Here is a 12,704-nt window from a genome sequence, read left to right on the forward strand (position 1 = left end):
TCTTGCCAACATTCTCTGTTCTACTCAGTCTAGCACTTTAGATTCTATATGTTGCAGTGAGTATTTGTTTAGGAAGGCTGCAAGCTTTTGAAGAGAAATCAGATTTGTCCTGCTGTGTAAACGTAGCCACAGTTATTAAAGCAGTGTTGCATCAAAAACCCAAAGTTTAATTCCTAGGGCCATTTTAAGATTTCAAGCATGTCACAGGTAGCTGTGGCATGACCTGGTGGTTTTGAGGTAAAGAAGTAAAAGCTTTCCATAGTAAAAAGAGATCAGAAATATATTTTGCAGGAAACAATTCAAGAAAATAGTTTAAATCGGTATATATACTTGTCTCTGTTGAGTTTACTTAGTTTCCCTCTACACATCTCTGAATTCACTTTACAGTCAAGCTATTCTATCATAATGGCAGAATGCTGATTGATTTTCTCTGATAACTTTCCTATAGGAATCACAGATTATGGGTCTCTAGGTAAAAAAAAAAACTCCTTTGCACTTTGTTTTTTTTTGTTTTTGTTTTTTTTAATCTGGGGAGTTTCAACATCCCTGTCAGCATTTCAAATGGACAGCATGCTCACTCACAAACTCATTAAATCTGTGTGTGAATTTTGAGGTGCACCACTTACTGTTTGTAATTTGATGCTCTGTTCACAAGTGTTTTTTTTTTCATTAAACATATTCCCAGAACTCATGATTTTTCTATGCTTATTCTGTAGCCTACATCCAGATTTTAAAGCTCTAAAAACTATTACAAACTAGTTAAAAAATAAAAGGTTAATAATACTGTGGCTAAAATATTTGATCCTTTTAGAACAAGCACAGAGCTGACCCTGTGCCCATATGGACATCTGTCAAGTACATATAATGCTTACTAAGTGTAACATTTGTTTACTTGTTATAGTTTTATAATCTTAAATAAAGTAGTATAACAATTACAAATGTAAACATGTAATGCATATGACTTCTAACATAGCTTTAAAAAAAGGATTTATTTTTCACAAAGCAAAGTCATTAACAACAGGTAGACCATACGTTATAAAACCTTTATTTTAGTAAGTACACTATACATCTTTATTAAAACCAGCAGCAGTTGCCAAAAATAAAAGAATACTTTTTCAACCTCTATGTCATATTATATCAAAGCTAATCCAGGGACGTGTCAAGTTTTCCTCGTACAGAATAAATGCCATCAAGAAACGTTCTTTTTTTTTGCATAGTCTTTAACACACTTTAAAGCAGGGCACTGACTGTGGAATTAGTCTCCAAGTGCTATAGCACTTAAAAAGGGTGTAATTATTGCAAACCTAATCTCTGTTTTTGCTATCTCCTATACGCCCAAAACTAAGAGAGCAACTTCATCTAACAGTAAAGTGGGTAATCCAACATATTCAGATTTTTTTTTAAATAATGCATTTACTTCAGGTACATTACTAATGGTTCTGAGCACCTTATTAGACAAATGAATAGTAATCCACAGTAGTAAAATACAATAGGGGGAAAAATGAACAAACTAAGGGAAAAAAGAAAACCACTAATCTCGTTCTATGCTACAGTTGGTCATACTGTTTTTTTTAATCACGCATATACAATAAGAAGCCTGCCTGCTTAATGTAGTAAAACCAAAAACAAAGAAAAACACATTTGGGGTTGCACAGCTTCTGCCAAGATTGAACATTATGGGCCACGGTGCTACATACTTCCTTTGCTTGTCGTAAAGTCCTCTTTCCGTCTTATGATACCAGCATGCTTGAAATGACAGCATCATAACAAGGAGATCTATTATGTACAAAGCATTACTATAAAATGATTGAGTCTTTTTGTACACTGGGTCACAATACTCTGCTTGGTCTATATTAAGGTAATGGGCAGGAAAATTAAAGGGCAACAGCTGTAAGAATAAGACCACACACTTGTACAGATCTCCGATAAAGCTTTAGAAGCAGCACGTTAGAAGAAGGATGGTACAAACAGACATTTTTCTTGGGAAACAGTCCCAGATTTCCTCACAGTTCAAACCTGAAGCCTGAACAGTATACAGTAGTCATTTCTGTATTTAATTCGTACCTCATCAATATTAGCAAAATGAACAATATCTGAGTACATTTGTACATCATCCACATCATGGCTTTGCGTTCTCTAATCTTGCCATTTCATTTTGGTACTTGCCACTGTTTGTTGTGTAAGATCCTTCATATTAAAAATGTTGAATTAAAAAGGCCAGGCATTTTACTGTCTGCCTCTTTTATCGATAATTTTAAAGGTAGACAAACTGAAGAAAATGACAAGAAGGGACCAGAAATAAATGTAGTTTTAAAAAGGTAAGGCTTAACCCATAACTCATCTCTCTCTGAACTAGTTTACTTTCTGAGACATAGTCTTATTAATTGAGTAACTACAGTGCCCACCAGAAACAACTGACACCCACTGGTAAAAATGAAAAAAAATATCAACTTTGAAAATATGAGAAAAGTATAACCTTTTGTGAGCTAATATCATTCAATGGAAAAACTAAATGCATAAAGACAAATAAATGTAAAGTGACATGCAGGCCAAACACTCAGTCGCTAAAATGTTCCTCACAGAATACATAAATAAAAAAAGACATGTTTACAATTAGGGCAATAATTAAGAAGTTCAAAACAACTGAAGCTGAGATGAACCTGTCTCAAAGATGATGTGTATTTTGCCCCAATGATTGCATCCTGGCGTCACCAAGTCTTCAAAACAACGATCAAACATCACCTCTTAGCCAGTAAACTGTTTGGAAACTTGCTATAAACGTGTCAAACCACAAATGTAAGTGCTTGGAGTTTGTAACACATTACTGGGACTTTAATGAATTTAATGGTCAGATGAACCAAAATGGAGCTTTGGGCAACGAACAGGGGTGGCTTTGGACTAAGAACAGTGAAGTTCATGTAGAAAAGTCTCCACTGTGAAGTATAGTGGTGGATCTGTGATGATGATGTTGGGCTATTTTTCTCCAAAGGGTCTGTTAGAAATACGGCACCATGGACTCAGACTTCAGATCCATAACACTGGGCCTTTGATTCCAGTCCCCTGACATGAACCTCTTTGAGAAAAAGGAGAGATCAGGATAGATTTTGCATGGATGAGTGCTCATCAAGAATCTACTTTCTTGACAGGGGTGGTCTTTGCATTAGGCAAAGGTAAGCAGCCGCCTAAGATCCCATGAAACTACAAATTAGATATACTGTATGGGCTGATGTTAAATAACCTGAAGCATATATCCATTATATATCCGTTTTTTAATTGCTGCTATTGTAGTCATTATTTTCAGTAAGTTCTATACAGTCCCTCCCCAGTAAGGGTTATAATGGACTATTCCATGTTGTTACATGATAAATAAAGACAGGCTGGTAAGAACAAGGCAATTAGGTGATGATCTACATAATGGAGAGGAGGTCCTTCTGTGTGATTGTTTGGGTGTTGAGAGGAAAAATCTAATAAAAGTCATCCAAGTACACCAGGTAAAAAGCAAAAAGAAAAACAAAAGTTTGCTGCTACACTCTAAAGCTCTAAAAGCTTTTTCAGTCAGAACAGAGTGCTGCACTGCCTCAGCAGACTGTACATCATGCTAGCTTTAAAATTATATAGATAGCTCCAGTGCTGGGTAATTACTCAAAAAAGTAATCTGCTACAAGTTCCTGTTTACTTCTCTCAAAATTACATTACTTATTACTTCCTGGAAAAAAGCAATCTCATTAATCAATTCTTTACTATGTTACTCTGTACCAGTTATCTCACTGTACTGACAGATAATTTTGCTTGTGTTAAGCATTATTTCTTAAAACAAGCAAAGTTATCTTACAATACAGTAGAACGATTTCACATTTAATTCTTGCATCCATCTCAAAATGAGAAATATTAGATCTATCAACTAGACCTAAGAAGATTTCACATGTCAAGATTTTTTTTCGCAGTATAGACAGTTGTGCAAATCAGGAGCCCAGAGCCTCAAATCATTTAAAAATGTACATCCAGGGGGTCTCATTTCTATCTTTTGTCTAGCGCTCTAGAATCACTAAATCCACCCCTGCTTGATGAATCAGCAATGATAATGAATAATCAGGTTATTTTAATAAATAAAAACAACAGCAAAGTGGAAGATTACAGTTCCTCATGAAACAAGACATAGCATAGCAGTATGTGAGCCACGATTACAGAGGAGATAGTTACCACTGTTTATAAATTATCTCATATGATTATATGAACTGTGATATGTCAGTGATGAAAATTAGAAACTGTGTACACTCTATGGAAATTACATGATTTTCATGTTTGTGTGACTGCACCTCCAGTTGTTATACATGCCCAAACATGTGCTGATCCCCCACCATGTCTGAATGATAGTTGCAGATGTTTCGAAGAGTTTATCATTGCTTTGGTCTGCTGGTTTGATGTTATTGCCAAAGCTCTTGAATTTAGACTCATTAGTCTATAAAACCTTAATCTACTCATATCAGATGTCCAGTTTTGGTGCAAATTTTTTGGTGCAAATTTTTTATTTTTTGTTATTTCATTCACGCAGTAACAGCTTCTTGGTAGCTAAACATCCATCCATATCAGACCCATAGTGCTGAGTTGACTTCTCACAGTGGAAGGATGGACAGAAACACCTGTGGATTTATTCAGATCTGAAGACAACAAGTCTTGGGCATCTAACAGTTCTGCTGGAGGCTTTTGAGTCATTTTCTTTTTTGACTGGAATATTGACTTGAATATTTTCAAGTTATGTTTCTTTCATATTGTAAGATCAACATTTTTTCCTCATTTGTACCAAGTGGGGCAAGAACTGTGGAGGGCACGGTATCTTTCAATCTTATTTGATATCCCTTACCTCACACCTTGACCTGGGCCAAGAATACTTCATGGCAGTTATGTAATACATCCCTCTCAATCTGATTAATCTAATTTAAGAAAGGATTCAAAGCACTGTTAGGAAATACTAACATTAATAGAATATAAACATACATACTGCAATTTATGCAATATAGAAAGGGAAAGAACTAATGAATGTTCTAATCGTTTTGTATCCATGACACAGCTGAGCATCCTGAAGGCTCCATGATACATTTTGCCTGCAGCCCATATGTTGTATGATAAAAATCCATATTCAAAATATGATATTGTACCAATGCAAGCAGACTTGAATTTTCTCATGATGCCCAAAAGGCCCTTCAGTGTTTCTAAAACTCTTCTGTTATCTTCACAGGCTGAATTTAGAGTCTCTGTTTGAATCAGGCAATCTTGGGCTCCTTTCTGGGTAGGTCGGCAGAAAACTGTTCTGTCGTGGAGTGGAATGAGAGAGGAGGGACAGCGAGAGTCTGTCAACTTGAATATTTTAACTTCGAAGCCTGTGTCATAGAGGTAACAGAGGTCAGAGTGCCAACTGCATTGGCCGTGGCAGCGTTCTGACTGCCCACAAACATAGGATCCAGACATGCCACTTTGGCAGCGAAAAAAGCATGGATGCAGTGGAGCACAGCAAAAAGATTGGAGAATTCCAGTTCCTGCAAAGAAATATTAAACAATATAAAACAAAACCTTAGTTGATAACAAGCCCTCCTTCAAGTCAATACTTGAATATAAACAGAGTTAAAAACATAAAAGAATCTTGAAAATAACAGCACATAAAAATACTTGAATAATTCCACTTACCCATGCTGCTTCAGCCCTCTGTTATTTATAAAATGAACAATTTACACTGCAGATTCAGCCATGCACAGTTTGGGCAGTTTACTAAGCCGGGAAGCTTATATTTTGGGCACATATGAGTATTTTCTTTATATGAGCATATAAGTTTAATTTCAAATAACACCCTCCACAGACAAAATATAAGAACCTAATTTCTCAAGTGGTCCCATTAATCCATGGCACAGTTTCAAGTTTAATTCCTGTCTGTTTGAACTGCACTGAAATATGGGCAGTGTTCATTTTCCAAGACAGATTATCCTCTTAAAAAGACATCAGGTGAGGTGCAGTTACCTTTGCCTCAATAAGTTTTGTGTCTTGATTTTGGAAGAGAAACTTGATTTTGCTCTTGCCGTCATCGGAGGATCCTTTGAGCTGGGAGAACTTGTACCGCCACAGTACCGCCTAGAGGGGGCGATATCCTTAAAATTCTTTCTATGGGAGCATGTGCTTTGTCACAAACTTGATAAGAATTGTAACTTATACCCCCTCAAATGCTATTAAATTGATTAACACTTTCAATTCCATATACCTGTAATACAACTATGTTCATATGTTCAAAAATGTTCATGCTTTTTCTTTTTTTTTAATTGCAAAAAACGTTTAGCTCTAAAAGGACAATCCATAGTGGCAAGTTGTACAGTGATAGTAGGTCTGCAATTATGCTCTGGTGTTATATCATTACCTACACCTGCAGGGCACACTCACCAGTGTTAGCTCCTACAGAGCTCAGTTTACATTTATACAGTTAAATTAGAGTCCATTTAACTTTGGTAGGAGCAGGCAATCAGATAAACTGTATTATGAAAGACTATTAAACTCAGATATGTTCACAATGGACTCACCTTTGATGCAGCATCGAAGCAGACAAAGCCCATGCTGAAGTCTATGGTAAGTCCCATGAGATGGCTCTCCATGATACACGCGTATGTTTTACACTGAAAAACGAGACACTTGGCAATGTTAGGCGGAGTAGAAGCCCACTGGCAAAAGCACAACTCCTTCCCCAGTCTCTGAAGTGTTTAATTAGAACGGTAAGTGTTGTACATCATTGTTAGGGGCCCAAAATAAACAAACACATTTTTGGCTGCAGGCAGCGTTAACTTTGTGTGCTGAATTTGTTTTGTTGAATTGGATTGTGTGTCTCTGGCATACTAAATGCTTTTTTAATAGCATGGAACATACACCAATCAGGCATAACATTATGACCACCTCCTTGTTTCTACGCTCATTGTCCATTTTATCAGCTCCACTTACTATATAGGTGCACTTTGTAGTTCTACAATTACAGACTGTAGTCCATCTGTTTCTCTGCATACTTTGTTAGCCCCCTTCTACCCTGTTCTTCAGTGGTCAGGACCCCCATGGACCCTCACAGAGCAGGTACTATTTGGGTGGTGGATCATTCTCAGCACTGCAGTAACACTCATGTGGTGGTGGTGTGTTAGTGCGTGTTGCGCTGGTCTGAGTGGATCAGACACAGCAGTGCTGCTGGAGTTTTTTTAAACACCTCAGTGTCACTGCTGGACTGAGAATAGTCCACCAACCAAAAATCAGCCAACAGCGTCCTGTGGACAGCGTCCTGTGACCACTGATGAAGGACTAGAGGATGACACAACACACACTAACACACCACCATCATGTCAGTCTTACTGCAGTGCTGAGAATGATCCACCACCCAAATAGTACCTGCTATGTGAGGGTCCATGGGGGTCCTGACCACTGAAGAACAGGGTAAAAGAGGGCTAACAAAGTATGCAGAGAAACAGATGGAAACAGTCTGTAATTGTAGAACTACAAAGGAGGTGGTCATAATGTTATTGTTATGTTATGATCGATGTACATGATATAGGTCTTCTTTGGTCCTGTTGCTACTGAGAATTTCAGTATCATCACTGACTGGAGCATGTCAAATGGATCAACTTATGACAAACACATTGCTAATCTATGCAAGTCCCAGTTTCACAATTACATCTGGATTCAGCACAGTTTCACCACAGAATCAAATATGCCAGTCGGGCTGGCAAGACAGAAGGTAGATCCCACATTACGCCTCTGTAGTTATGTGATTCACTTGAAGACCTTAAGAGTGTTATATTTGAAACTCATACATGGTAGGGCCATGTGCATGGTAGGGCCGACAGCTCTAGTATTAATTCTGTGGTATGTCACATAAATGCAAGCTCTGATAATGTCTGATTGGATGGATGGATGGATGGATAGATGGATGGATGCATGGATGGATAGACAGATAGATAAATAGATACTTTATTGATCCCGAAGGAAATTTATGAGCTTCAAACATTGGGTTAGTTTCTAGATAAAAGGATTTCTAGGTTCTAGATCTAGGGGACTTTCTATATAATTATATATAATATAAAAAGATGACATTTTATATGAAATGTTGATACATCAAGTATATTTTGAAATTACTTCCAGAAATACACATCCCCAACTGCACAGGCAGGCATTTTTACAGTATGCAAAGCAGTAGGCAATTTCTAGAGTGAGCAGATCTAAATAATAACTGCAGGAGGACATAAAACTGTCGCTGGCACCACGAGCATCACTCTTAAGCCTACTCCACTCTGAACTGTGCCAGCATTGCCTGCCAGGTGCTGCTGTTTTTTCCCTCTGCAGTATGCTGGGCTGTATTTGTCTGTTTTGTGTTCCTGCTGCAAGAAGTGCAAGGCTGTAGCTCAGAGGCATGCGGCTACCTGTATTCTCTCCACCTCAAAGAAGGTTGCCATCTGGAAGGCCTTCTCCCAGAGCAGAAGCTCACTCTCCAGCTCCACACTGAACACCACATCTTCGCCTGTGTCCGTCTGCAGGCTGAAACACTGCCTCCTCTTGTCCAACAGGTCCCCGTCCTGAAATGCACGAACAAAATACTGCTCGTATTTTTATTGTCAATGTTTTCAAAGCCAAGTCAATTAAAATAAAAAATTACAAACTTGCAATCACCTCAAAAGGACTAACCGTTTCCATCAAACTTTTCCTTTTTAAAGACAGTTATGTCTCATTAACATATAAAAAAAAATACATACAGGAATTACACTCATTTTATATATAGTGACCTGATTTCAGGAATGCATAAGTAACTGAACAAAACAACACATCTTAAGTATATGTCCTGTTCAGTAGTTGATTGTAATCCTTAATGACCCACTGAAGTCTGTGAACCAGAGAAATCTATTCTAGAGGTTTGCATCTTCTGCTCTTTTGCTTGTAATTCATGGGAGTTTTAGGCCATAGGAATCATGTGCACTGTATATTCATTAGGGTTTTTCTGGGAGTTCTTCTATGATTCCTATTCAGTTGCTGACAAACTTTACTGTAACCTCAAAAAAGTTCTTAATTTCAAGTCCATTGTAATGGAGTTTAAAGCCAAAACTAAAAAAAACTGTCCAGATACACATGGACTGCATTGTATGAGGAAAATTATGAAAAAAAGCGTAACAACAGCAACCAAGAGGTATAAAAATGTATAACAACAGAAATAAATATAAGAAGTGCTGTATATGACTTTTGTAATGATTCTTCAAGTGATAGCTAGTTCTTTGTATACATATCTTGTTTTATCTGTGGTGTTACCTTGAGAATCTTGCACATGATCTCATAGACAGTAAAGCTTTGTTCAGCTCTGGTCCAGTCCCAAGTCGTTACCTAAAACATTTTGAAATACTCTCTTAGTCTTAGTTGTATTCATACTTGTCCATCCTCATGTTGGATAAAGTGTGTGGGAGCAGAGAGAGCACTGAATGTGTAGGGTTGAGAAAATCTAGCCTAGATCATTTCAAAGGTCTGCTAAGCTCTCCTGAACTTTCTACAAGAAATCATTATACAGCTCCATTTCTAGAAATGAGGTCATAGGTTTTTCACACTCACTGTCCAGCCTCAGGGATAAATAAAGTGCCAGATGAGCTAACAGACCTGCTGCCAACAGGGAAGACAGAGAAAACAGCCCCAAAGAAACATTGCGTGTTTCTCACTGAGTGAGTAATGCTGAGGGTGTCCACACTAACCTAAAAGAAGCAAATATAAAGTGAAGAAGCTTCTTGAAACATGCAAGTTTATTTCTGACCAGTGGTGACATCAATTCTTTGCTTTATCAATTCATTTTTGGGAATGTCATTGATGGTGCAAAACTGCACTAGTTGTGTGTCTCCCTACTAATTTGCCTCTTTTTTTACTCAGTAGACGTCAAGTCTTGACAGGCTTTATTTGTGTTTGGAGCGATCAGCTTGAAAGTCAAGTTTGTTTTTTGTTTATTTAATAAAGGCCTTTTAGAGGAAGCAATGAGGTCACAAACCCCAACAGATCTCTAAATGACATCAAAAGCTTTGGTTTAATCTGAAATTTCCAACATTATTGGTGGTGGGTGGTGTCTTTTTTTTAAGGTAATTGCTGATTGTGTACAGAGATTAGATTTGATTAAATGGAGCCTGAGTGCAGAAGATATGAAATCATCAAGTTACATGCTTTTAGCCCATCCTGAATGAATAGATTAATGGATTTCCCAAAGTCTTTACAGAGTGGAGAGAAAAGCAATGATGGCGACAGCAAAGATTGCACTACAACACAAATAGAGCACAGTGCTAAACGTTTGGATTTTAATAGCAAATAAATTTGCAACCCTCCCTAGTGAATATATTCTTCCAAAGGCAACATAAAAATGATACAATACTGTTACTGAGATATAATGATGTTACAATGATGAAATAATGTGATACGGGAGAGTGTAACTGGGCAATGTGGTAAGTGATAGCTCTTATGGTTTTTGAAGTAGTTTTGGATCTATTCCATACAGCAGAGGGCCACCACTGACAAATCTCGGACTTTAAGACCGGCTGGTAGATTTGTGTACAGTAATGCCTTTATTTAAGAGAAAAGCTTAAGTACCAGCTGTCTCTGCTTCAACAGTTTAAATAACAAGTAAATTGTGGTAAACAGAATACCATACAAATGTCAAGCATAAGTGCTTACCGGTGGTGCTGAGAATTTAAAAAGAGATGAACCTCTCAAAGCCAGGAACTTTGGTGTGTACATTCGGTCCTGAACCAAGTCTTGCTCTCTCTCATCCACCCAGCCCATGTAAATGATCTGTAAAGGACAAAAAAACATGAACATTTACATGTTTGATGTTATTTAGCCATCAAACATGTGATTGTTTAGGATCCTCTTTTTAAAAAATCGCAGCAATGTTTTCTCCAAGTAACAACACAGCTGCAGTTTTGCCAGCCATTTTCTGAGCAAAAACTTTTCTCATCTCATTTTTCATTACTACACTGCTAATCTGAATTCACTAAGATTATTAAATCATGTCAGTCAAAACACTGTCTGATATGATTTAATTAGCAGTCTTGTATGGATGTGTTAAAAAATTCTGGCTGTCAATTCAACCTGACAAGACTGTTATGCTGCTATAGCAAAGGTATCATTTACATGAATTTCATTAGGATTCTCTTGTTTACTGTCAAATCATTTTTCTGATAGTGCTATAGTTCCCAATCTTGTGTTTTCCCCACTCTAACATACCTGATAAAGCTCTTCTGGTAATTATGAAGTTCATCAGGCCAGGACAGGATTTTGTGTCTATTGTTGTCTTTCACTGCGGTTAGGGACTGTTATACTACAGGTAAAGTCTACTCTAAAAACAGGACTAAATTACACTGTGAGGTAAGGATGCTTAAAAAGATCAGCATCAGTCTGATATTTTGATTTGACCAATAGTTCAAACAAATATTTAATGATGTATTTACTAAACTCCAGAACAGCAGAATGTTTATTCAATGCTATTGATATCAGCATCAGCATTGGCATGGGCAGATAGAGCTGTATACAAATATACAAAAGTTTCAGCACTCCTGGTCAAATTATACATTCTGTTGAAGTTAACTCGACATCTTTATAGAACAAACTTAAATATGGCACATTTTTAAAAATTGTAATGCTTGATTATCATTTATTTGCTGAATTTAATATAGTAGGGGGGAAAAGAACAAGAAAATATGTCACATGCAAAAGTTTAGCACAAGTTTACTTACAACTGTATATACATGAAAAACATCAGATATCAGTATCAACCCACAATTCCCATATTGGTGCATAACTACTGTGAGGTTTTCTTTGAAGCACTCTTTTACTCCATGTGATTTCTGATTATGATTATGGTTATAATTATGATACTGATGATGACGATGATGATTATGATGTTGACAGCGATGCCTTGAGAGCGCAAGATGCAGCACACTCTCTCAGCCTAGCTCTCCAGGCTGCATTTGTCACACGCTTCAGAATGCAGTGTTGAGGTGTCAGAACACATTTCAGTAATTACAATTTCAACATTCCAAATGCAAAATCAGGACGTTTTCTCTCACTATTCTGATTTTATGCTCGTGAAGAGGAATAACTGTGTTTCTTTCAGTTTCAGTACTCTAAGGCAGCCAACAGGATGTGCCTCAAAATCCTTTTAATTAAACTATGCAACAAAACATATTTCTAAGGACTACATATTGACGACAGGATTCAAGTTACTGCTGTAGTGCAAGATGCCCTGCTTTGGGGTGGTGAAGCTTTGTTGACTCTTTATTTGTGCTTTGTTGATTTTTTGGTTGTTTATCATCTGTTAAACAAACAATATGCCGCTTTCACATTCCACAAGATTTTGGTGAATGCATTACCTGCTGATTTACAGGAAAGTTTCTATTGATTTTCTTCACCTGCAAAAGAGCAAAATAAATTCTCAACATAGTATGATTAAGGCTGAGTTAGCAAATCTATGCAACATGTAGACAAAAAATACAGTATAGGAGTGACATCCTCAAGCAGTTGTCAAATGGATGCTTAAATCCTAGCCATGAAAAATGCACAGATTTTCACATTATCTTTTTAGGTAAAGCAAGGCCTATCTTCTTTGTGTTTCTGGGGATAGGTGCAATAGATACTGTGCTGCTATTACTCTAGCACAGGCAGTTGCATTAAGACTA

The 12,704-nt window shown here is 37.1% G+C and overlaps 1 protein-coding gene across 6 annotated transcripts in view; it reads right to left on the bottom strand.

Annotated features, from left to right (window-relative positions):
- Nucleotides 1-1,022: 1,022 nt before the first annotated feature.
- Nucleotides 1,023-12,704, bottom strand: part of sntg1 (syntrophin, gamma 1) — a 41,895-nt gene continuing 30,213 nt past the window's right edge. For all 6 annotated transcript variants that reach the window (XM_036592047.1, XM_036592057.1, XM_036592039.1 and 3 more), the window contains 7 exons: nt 12,399-12,437; nt 10,702-10,818; nt 9,310-9,381; nt 8,433-8,585; nt 6,561-6,653; nt 6,010-6,120; nt 1,023-5,534 (listed from right to left, as the gene is read on the bottom strand). In XM_036592047.1, coding sequence (XP_036447940.1) covers nt 5,352-5,534; nt 6,010-6,120; nt 6,561-6,653; nt 8,433-8,585; nt 9,310-9,381; nt 10,702-10,818; nt 12,399-12,437 — 768 coding nt within the window. In that variant the 3' untranslated portion in view covers nt 1,023-5,351. The remainder of the gene's footprint in view (nt 5,535-6,009; nt 6,121-6,560; nt 6,654-8,432; nt 8,586-9,309; nt 9,382-10,701; nt 10,819-12,398; nt 12,438-12,704) is intronic.

The sequence above is a fragment of the Colossoma macropomum genome, unplaced genomic scaffold (genome assembly GCF_904425465.1).
Source record: "Colossoma macropomum unplaced genomic scaffold, Colossoma_macropomum, whole genome shotgun sequence".
In the NCBI taxonomy this organism is placed as follows: domain Eukaryota; kingdom Metazoa; phylum Chordata; class Actinopteri; order Characiformes; family Serrasalmidae; genus Colossoma; species Colossoma macropomum.